At 37.7% G+C, this 9833-nt stretch overlaps 1 protein-coding gene across 1 annotated transcript; it reads left to right on the forward strand.

The window, feature by feature from the left end:
- The first annotated feature begins 8674 nt into the window (after positions 1-8674).
- Positions 8675-9598, forward strand: LOC100480847 (olfactory receptor 5AC1-like). Its single transcript, XM_011225963.3, has one exon. The coding sequence runs from the start codon at positions 8675-8677 to the stop codon at positions 9596-9598; it is 924 nt and encodes a 307-aa protein (XP_011224265.3).
- Positions 9599-9833: the final 235 nt, after the last annotated feature.

The following is a 9833-nucleotide window of genomic DNA, read 5'->3' on the forward strand; positions in this document are numbered from 1 at the left end:
CAGCAGGCACCTAGTTTCCAGCACAAATATACCAGTTGAATACCTTCCTCCCCCCCCCCGGAATTGACAACTACCTGAATCTCAGGTATGCTTGATCATCTCATAACTATGTAACTTAAATCAATTTTTTTTCCTTACAAAAGTTATCTATGTTTTCTGTCTGGCTTTCTGACTATTCCATATGGACTTGTGATTGTTGTAGTGAAAAATATGAAAAGATATCCCCACATACATGACACATCCCTGTAACCCCTGGCCTATCATTTGTTGAGTCATTGAACAATAAAGCCCATGGTGGGGCTGACTGGCTTCAGCACTGTGTGTTTGGGGCTCAGTTTCCTCAGACCCTGTTCCTCTCATTGCATCTGAGCCCTGCTTCTGCTGTGTGGGCTAATTCGAACCACGTTGTTCTCCTTGGGTGCCAAGTCTCGGTTAGCTTTCTGTTACCACCTTTCTACACTCCAGGCCAGTGGCAAACTTTCTCTTTTTTATTTTTTTTCCCTATATGTGCCATGCAGACTGTTTTAGGTATTGGCTGTGTATAATTGCTATCTGTCAATATATAGATGTTCTCTGTCTTCTCTGTTTTTTCTAACAGCACTGTTACTAAGGTGGGGTGCAATCCAGTAGCAGATCATTACATTCTCTATGCTGTTGTCCTCACAGGCTGATATACAGCAAGATGCCATCTTCACAGTTGCCCTGCAAAAACAGCCACAGGAAGTTCTGCAGTCCGTGGGGATAAATTTTTTGCCAATATTAAACCATGTAATTTAAATATCCCATTTTAGGAACACCCGAGTGGCTCAGTCAGTTAAGCATCTGCTTTAGGCTCAGGTCGTGACCCCAGGCTCCTGGGATCAAGTCCCACATCGGATTTCTTGCTCAGTGGGGAGTCTGCTTTTCTCTTTCCCTCTGCCGGCAGCTCCCCCTGCCCTCTCTCTCTCTCTCACATACGTGTGCTCTCTCTCTGAAAAATAAATAAATAAAGTCTTTAAAATAAATAAGTAAATGTCCCATTTTATGGTTGTTTTCATGGTATTAAAGTTGGAAAAAGCTAGTACTTGACTTTTTAGAGATTCTTTAAGAGGAGACCTTCTAAATTTATTTATTTCCTTCCTTTCACCAGAGATATACCAGGTTTGGTGAACTCACCTCTTCTTGGGTGTTTTTTGTTTGTTTGTTTGTTTTTTCTGTCTGTGACTAGAGGGTCTTAAACTTGCTACTCTGTTACAAGGAGGACATGTCCTAAAAGGGGACAAGGTCACCTCTTGTGGCCCTAGGAGGTTATGAGGGAGACAGAGAGGAAGAATAAGATGTGTAGCATTTTAATTTCCCCCTCTGGAGAGGACTGGGATTTGGAAGACAGCAAGGCAAATTGATAGGATGAGGCAGTGTGTTTTCTATTGCTGCTAACAAACACCCATGAACAGTGGCTTTAAGAAATACACATTTATTATATTGTTCTGTAGTGCAGAAGTCTGTCATTAATCTCATTGGATAGAGTCAAAGTGTTAGCAGGGTGAATTCCTTTCTGGAAGCTTTGGGTGAGACTGTGTTTCCTCCCCTTTTCCACCTTCAAAAAGTTGCCTTCATCCTTTGGCTTGTGGGCCCTTTCTTGCATCTTCAAAGCCAGCCAGGTTGCTTCTCTGCCTTTTGTAGTCAGTTTCCTTAGACCCTGATTCTTCCGCCTCCCTCTTCCACTTTAAGGACCTTTGTGTTGCATTAGACCTTTCTAGATGATCCAGGATAATCTATTTTAAGGTCGGCTGATGAGCAACTGTAATTCTACCTACAATCTTCATTCTCCTTTTCCATGCAACCTAATGTATTTTCAGGTTCATAGCATCGATGGCCATTATTTTGTCTATCATAGGTAGCCTTAGAAGAAAAGAACTTCTGCCTAGATTCCCATTTCAGGCACTGGAAAAAAATTATTTCTCACTGTGATCCTTCCATATCTGGCTACATCAAAATGAACTTGGTCCTGCAGAGTGTGCAGGCAGGACAGCCTTGATGTTTAGCTTTGGAGGCTGCTTCCCATTACTGCATTGCGTGGCCAACACCTGGAAATTCCCGCAGTGTCTGAGAGTGGCTGAGAGACTCACTCCAGAAAAGTGACTGTAGGGGATGGGCTGCGGCATGTAGATAGAGGATATAATGGAGTCCCTAAGGGGTTACCACACCAAAGAGATCTGGGAGAGCAGAAAGCCTTTCAGGACAGCCAAGCCCTGTTCCATTTAAGAGACCAGAACACAAGTTCCAACAGGCCTTGACTTTGGCTGCAAAAGCTGAAAAAATGAACAGTCCATTAGAGTGTGAGGATATTAGTAAGACAGAAGGTCTTAAGGACCTTCTTTCCACTTCCAACATCTCACATGCTATCTCCCCACCCCCATATTTCACATACCATCTCGGACACAAAGACAAAAAATATTTAAATTAATTTCTTTTCTGCCATGTAGGATGTAGTGGATATTTCTATACCTATTCCATGGATTGCTCAACAAATCATTGACTAGAATTAGAGACCTATGTCGTCTCCAGGCTGAGGACATGACCTCACGACAAGAAAGAATGGGACGTAGCAAGACAAGGGACAACCAATCAAATCCCCTTCTTGGACACTGAATTTTTGAGAGTCATTTTTTCATGAGAACAGCCCAATTCCAACAGTGTTAGCTCCATTCAAAGAGGTAGCCTGGGACATATTTGTGAAAACCAGATGTGGGAGGGCATAACCAGAGTCTCTAGACAAGTCTGAAAGAGAACCTGAAGCTTGTCAGGCAGAAGCAAAGCCAGTGTGGGAAATCCTGTGAAATCAGCAAGTGAAGTCATATGAATCTTCCAACAATCACCTCATCTGACACCTGTTTTCGCTCAATCCCTACAGGTAACCAGAGATGGGGTTACAACTAGGGGGTCGGGATATGCATGTAGGAGAGGAGAACTCACAGAGAAATTGGGGTTGGGGTGACATTCTACACTTTCTGACACCTTATCAGAAACAACTGCCAAATCTCCAGGTATTTCAGACCCACCCTATATTTATGCCTACACAAGGGTAGCCTTGCTGGCTGTGTAGCTAAGATCCCTGGAATAGAGACAGGCTAAATACTGGGGATGGAGGCAGCTTCTGAACATCCAAAATCCAGTTTTACTTAGCCAAATACTGATAGTCTGTAACACAGTCAAAAAATCAGATTAAGGACAGAGGTCTTCTTGCAGTGGATAGATTCCTCAAAAAGAGTAAGTCTTTTTTTTTTTTCTAAATATTTTATTTATTTATTTTACAGAGAGAGAGGGAGAAAGCACAAGCAGGGGGAGCAGCAGAGGGATAGGGAGAAGCAGGCTCCACATTGAGCAGAGAGCCTGGTGTGGGGCTTGATCCCAAGACCCTGGGATCATGACCTGAGCCAAAGGCAGATGCTTAACTGACTGAGCCACCCAGGCATGCCCACGAGTAAGTCTTCTGAGTGGACTGACGTTTGCTAAGAAGAGAATGTAATGGGTTAAGAGGACAGAAGGAATATTTATTTTGGGGACATTTTGTAGAATGCAGGTTGGTTCATTTATATTGATAATATTATGTTGATAAAGACTCTGGATACCTTTGCCAAGTTCGTGTTTTCCACATGATGACAGATAAATCTTACAAAATTTGCATATTGCCATGTGTAATTATAACATTTGGCAAAATACTAAAAAGGTTCTTTGTTCCCAAAGAACAACTACAGCTGGATTTGATGGAGAGACCAGAGTATCAACTAGAGATTCAAGCCTTTTTTTGGATTACAGGCTAGATGGGAATTAGGTTTGACTCCCTTGGGAAGATGCTGAAAGTGTTGTCTACGTGGGAAGGAGGGTAAACAGGTAAATGACAATCAGAAACTGTAGTAGAATCAGAAGAAACTGTCAGGTGACCACAAATCTATTTTCTTTTCATCCTAGACACACAGCCTCCCTTTTCAGTTGACTATAGTGGTATGATTGAGTTTAGAATTGAAAGTGATATATATCACTTACATTTCTGACATACGCACTCCACATTTGGAATTCCCCCATGAACTTTCCCCTTCTAGCTTGATCCAAATGAAAACACAAACCCTGAAGGAAATTATGTGTGGGAAATGCTGGAGTGACAAGTTAGAAAGAGTTTGGGACTCTGAATCATCAAATGGAATGAACAATTGTTCAGTTAAGAACATGTGCTTCATACTTACCATAAAGGAGAACTAAGCTTCTATTATGTCCATCCACTAAAATATTGGTAATTATTTTTAAGTTCAATTAGTGTTACTGTAAATAATATATACATGAAATGCAAAAAACCCCCTCTTCTGTATATTTCTCGGCGTAGGGACATGCATATTTAGGCTTACCAATTTTAGTTGTTGTTGTTGTTTGTGGAATGAGAAGTTATTTATCCATGTCAAATATGGAGAGTGCGTATGGGATGATGGTGAAATGGTGTACATTTTATAAAAATCAGCCTGGCATCAGTGTGGAAAATGGAGTGGATGACTGTGTTAGCAGATGCAGATAGTGTTTGTTAGGAAGTTATTTAATAAGCCCAGGCAAGAGATGAATGCATTATGGATTTTAGGATTAACTGTACAAATAGAAAGAAATAATTAGATTTAAGACTTCTTTAGTACATAAAATCTGGAAGCAATATTCAAAAAAATGGAATTGAGGGAGAAGTTAGTTTCATGAATATGTTCCCGATTTATGTGTGCACAAATACTTGTTTGCAGACCCTATTTCCCGAGACAGGGAACACTGGAAGAATACCAGGTTTGGTTAGAGGAAGATCTTAATTTCTGATTTGGACATGTTAATTCTAATGTACCTTTGGGATTTCCAAGTGGACAAGTAGGTATTTGGGTAGTGGGAACATGAAAAGAGACGAGGAAGGAAAACAAGCTTATTCTAAACTCCATTCAGTGACATTTTATAAACATGCCCCTATGGTGAGCCCTGAGGACGCAATGTACAGCTTTAACTGTTAAAACTGGCTGTGTGTAGATGATTTGATGATGAGCTCACAAGGCCCAGTAGAACAACTTTGACTTCACCCTCCTGGGAATCCTTTTGAAGCATTAAGGGAATTTCAGAATTTTTTAAAGAACAGATTTGCAGATAGAAGGAAGAAATGCTATCTCCCTCCAGTTTGGAGTTTCCAAGGAAAATGAACGCACAAATACTACTGCTTCATTTCTGTATCTTTTACGTTACTTCGAGAAAACATTCCAACTTCCCGTGATTTATAGGAAGTAGGTGAGAGTGCAGAGATTTTCATAATTTTCATTGATATAGTGTTGCAATATGTCTGTATAACAAACATCTAAGTAAGAAATTAACATCCTGGACAGGCGTTTTTTCTTTTTTAAACCAGCAACCAAAACCTAGACAGACAGAAGTAAATGTCTGAACATGTATATTTCAGTTAGAATTTTTACTCTGGAGATAACATATTTTGGGGGGAGTTTTTAAATAATAAACTTTGGTTAACAGAAGAATGAAAAATAGAAAAATTCAATAATAGTGGTAAGAAAAATTCAGAGTTCATTTCATTATGTGAAGTTTGCTTAATTGATAAATAAGATATGCAGCTCAAATCTAGTTTATTTGTAATTTTTTTGAGACTCGGAAATTCTGGCTTAAGGTTTGTGTCTGAGTACAATACAAATCTTTAATTTCATGAAATCACGAGAATAGGGGCTAGAGTCACTTGTGGTAACTTCAAAATGCTCCTTGTCTCTCATTTATCACATAACTCTTCAGACAAAATTCACAGAGATTATAATTTTTGGCCAAGTTACTGTAGGAACTAAAACTAGGAAAAACAAACATTTGGTTATTCGAGGTTATAAAGAAAGTTGGGCCGGTTTATGCAGGGCAAAAATCTAAGTTCTTAATTTTCAATTAATATTTTGCCTGTGTTGTATATATATTGAGGTTCCTGGTGGGTAAACATTCAAAAATAAAAATTCCAAAGCTCATGAATTTTTCCTTTATTTTAGTTGAGATAGAATAATATCTCACAGTCTTCTCTTATGCTGTTCACTGATTCTTTGAAAAAGAGCATTTGTTCCTAATTCTACATTAGACAAACTCAGTTCTTCTAATATATTCTCATGGTAAAAATTTTATGTTACATCAGTATTGAGAGATATGACTACGAAATTATGAAAATGTTTTTTCATACCAGGAAATACCATAACAATCTGTATACCTGAATGTTTTACTTTTTCTTTTTATGGTAATATAAAAGAAACCATATTCACTGGAAAACTCCTTTTTTAGACTTTTTTCAGAGATGTCATGCAAACACCACATGTTAAATTCACAACAGTGACTAAAGAATAAGTACAGAGAAATAAGTTTAATAAAAAAAATTACTAAAATTGCAAAAAAAACTTCTAAAAAACTCTTGTTCTATTTGAATCCCTATCTTATACAATTACAGATAACTTTGGGGTATTAAAAAAAATTCTATCTACTCTCAGTGGTTAAAAGGTGGCTCCCATTGACAATTTCCAAAAGAAAATGCTGATTTCCTGAAGGTTATTTCTCTCTTTAACTGATATTTATGTGCAAAAATTAAGAGATGATTGCACCCCAATTTTACAATGGACTTTTCAGTGACAAAACATCTTGAAAAAGGAAACAATAGGATTTCATCATTCTTGTTTCTTTTCTCCATTATTAACATGTTGGAGACTATTCTTTCACACATCTCTTTATGTATGTATGAAGACCTACACAGATATACACACAAATAAATCAATTACATAATTTTATGTGAAAGAGATCATAATATATATGCTACTGTTATTGTAGAACTTTTATTTTGACTTCTCCCTTTTCCTCTTCTCCATTTCCCTCATTTCTACTTCTACTTCTATTCTAGAAAACCAACGCTATAAAACTAATTTCTATTATCCACATTTTCCCCAGGTAAAAGATTTAAAAATGCATTGCTTACTTTACAGTAATGAAATCTTACTTACACTTTTCTGTATCATATTCTTCTCAGGTAACAATCCATTGTGAAAATTCCCAATTCAAGTGGAATAATACTTTTTTTTCATGGCTGAATTATAGTACAAATATGAATGCACATAACCATGATTTATTTAACCATCTCACTGTAGATGTGTCTGGTCTTTGCCACCTTAAGAAATAATGCATTGGATATTCTTTGTATATTTATCTTTGTATAGTTGTGCTTTTATTTCTAGGGTATCTGTAAGGCAAAATGGTAAATCAAAGGGTATATGCATTTATTAAAAATTTAAATGGTATCATATAAAATGGCTTTTTCAAAAACGCTGTGGCAGTTCATATATCCACAAGTAACACAAAAGAAGCACTTTTCTCACCTCAGTCAGCGGTATGTATTCCTTTTAATTTCTGCTTATCTGATATGTGAGAAAGGAAGTATCTGTATGTGTGCGTGTGCACGCCCGCACTTGCACATGTGTGTATATTTGTGACACATAGAAAGCTAGGCATCTTTTCGTTTTATTTTTTGGTCATTTTGATTCATTTATCTGTAAACTTACTTGTTCATATCCTTTATTCATTCTTCTTTTAGATTGTTTGCCTTTTTCTTATCTACTTTTAAAGTTATCTTACATATTATATTATTCATAAACCTCTATCTTTCATATACATAGTAAAATGTATTTCCCAACCTATTATTATATGCCCTCTGACACTGTTCGATACTCTTTTGCTAATCATTAAAATTACATAGTAGCTATGCTTAGTACTGGCTTTCTTCTCTTGGATAAGAATTTCTCTAATCACTATGTTATATTGTCGTCTCCTAAATTTCTTAGGAAACATCTATGCTGTGAGATAGGAACCTAACCTTATTTATATCCAGACAATCAACAGTGGCAGCACAATCCATTAAATCCATCATCTTTTTCCTACTGAATTGAAGCATCATATATGTCTTATGCCACATTTCTGTATATCATGGAATCTATTTCTGAGCTGGCTGCCTATTATTGCATTGACCCTCGTCTATTCTTATTCCACTATCTTAATGTTTTCATTATTATATCTTTATGTTACAGTTCAATAGAAATTAAGGTACTCTGGACTGTTCTTACCCATTTTTCTTGGGTAGGATGGGAAAATTTTTTCTTTCATATAAATTTTAAGATGAGCAAAAATAGTTCTTAAAACCTCTGTTGGATCGAAAAGGATTTGTATTAAATTTACTTGTTACTTTAGGTGAATTATCATTTTAAAACTTCTTATTATGGAAAATTTTGAATGTATATTAAAGTAGACATATAAAGGTAAAAATTTAAAAATTGCCAGTTCCACGAGAAGCACCTTTTAGAAATACATCAGTTACACAAAAAATATACTCTTTTTTTTTTAAAGATTTTATTCATTTATTCGACAGAGATAGAGACAGCCAGCTAGAGAGGGAACACAAACAGGGGGAGTGGGAGAGGAAGAAGCAGGCTCACAGCGGAGGAGCCCGATGTGGGGCTCGATCCCATAACGCCGGGATCACGCCCTGAGCCGGAGGCAGACGCCCAACCACTGTGCCACCCAGGAGCCCCCCAAAATATACTCTTTTTATGATTCTTTTGTGACTGTTTCAACACTTTTTCTTTTGTTTTGTTGTCCAGCCAGGTCAGATATGGCAGAAGAAAATAAGACACTTGTGGCTGAGTTTGTTCTCACCGGACTTACAGATCGTCCAGGCCTGCAGGTCCCCCTGTTCCTGGTGTTCTTGGTCATCTACCTCACCACCATGGTGGGCAACCTTGTTCTGGTTGCTCTCATCTGGAAGGACCCCCACCTTCACACCCCCATGTACTTATCCCTCGGCAGTTTGGCCTTTGCAGATGCTTGTACTTCATCCTCTGTAACTCCCAGGATGCTTACACATTTTTTATCCAAGAATCATGTGATATCACTTTTTGACTGTATAGCTCAATTTTACATTTTTGGGTCCAGTGCCACCACAGAGTGTTTCCTCCTGGTAGTGATGGCTTATGACCGCTACGTAGCCATATGCAACCCTTTGCTTTATCCAGTCATGATGTCTAATAACCTCTGTACTCAGTTCATTGGTGTTTCATATTTTATTGGTTTTCTACATTCAGCAATCCATGTGGGTCTGTTATTTAGATTAACTTTCTGCAGGTCCAATGAAATCCGTTATTTCTACTGTGAAATTCTACAACTTTTCAAAATTTCTTGCACTGATCCTACAGTTAATACACTTCTGGTTTTAATCTTTTCAGCCTTTATACAAGTCTTTACTTTTATGACCATCATGGTTTCTTATATCTGTATCCTCTTTGCCATCATGAAAAAGAAGCCTGAAAAGGGCAGGAGCAAAGCATTCTCCACATGCAGTGCCCACCTGCTCTCTGTTTCCTTGTTCTATGGTACTCTCTTCTTCATGTATGTGCGTCCTGGGTCTGGTCACACTGAAGATCATGACAAAATGTATTCTTTATTTTACACAATAATAATTCCCCTGCTAAATCCTTTTATTTACAGCCTGAGGAACAAAGAAGTTATAGGTGCCTTGAGAAGAATAATGAAGAAATAGTTGCCAGACAATTTTCAAAATGTATCTTTTTAATCATCTGCTGAAAAAAGCCTCAAGTCCTATAAAACCAAGACTGCCATTCCACCAGAAGGCTAATGGTCAGAGGAGTTCATAAGTTCTGTGTGAAGCATCCCAGCTTCCTATTATGCTTTCTTGGAAAGTGAAAATGGGAACATTACCTATTGAACTAGCTTATTTAGAAACATTGTGCTTTATTTTTATCTGCGCATTTAGC

The sequence above is a fragment of the Ailuropoda melanoleuca genome, chromosome 1, assembly GCF_002007445.2.
Source record: "Ailuropoda melanoleuca isolate Jingjing chromosome 1, ASM200744v2, whole genome shotgun sequence".
Classification (NCBI taxonomy): Eukaryota; Metazoa; Chordata; class Mammalia; order Carnivora; family Ursidae; genus Ailuropoda; species Ailuropoda melanoleuca.

Excerpts from the sequence above, each read along its gene's own strand:
- LOC100480847 (XM_011225963.3), top strand. The coding sequence starts at position 8,675 with ATGGCAGAAGAAAATAAGACACTTGTGGCTGAGTTTGTTCTCACCGGA.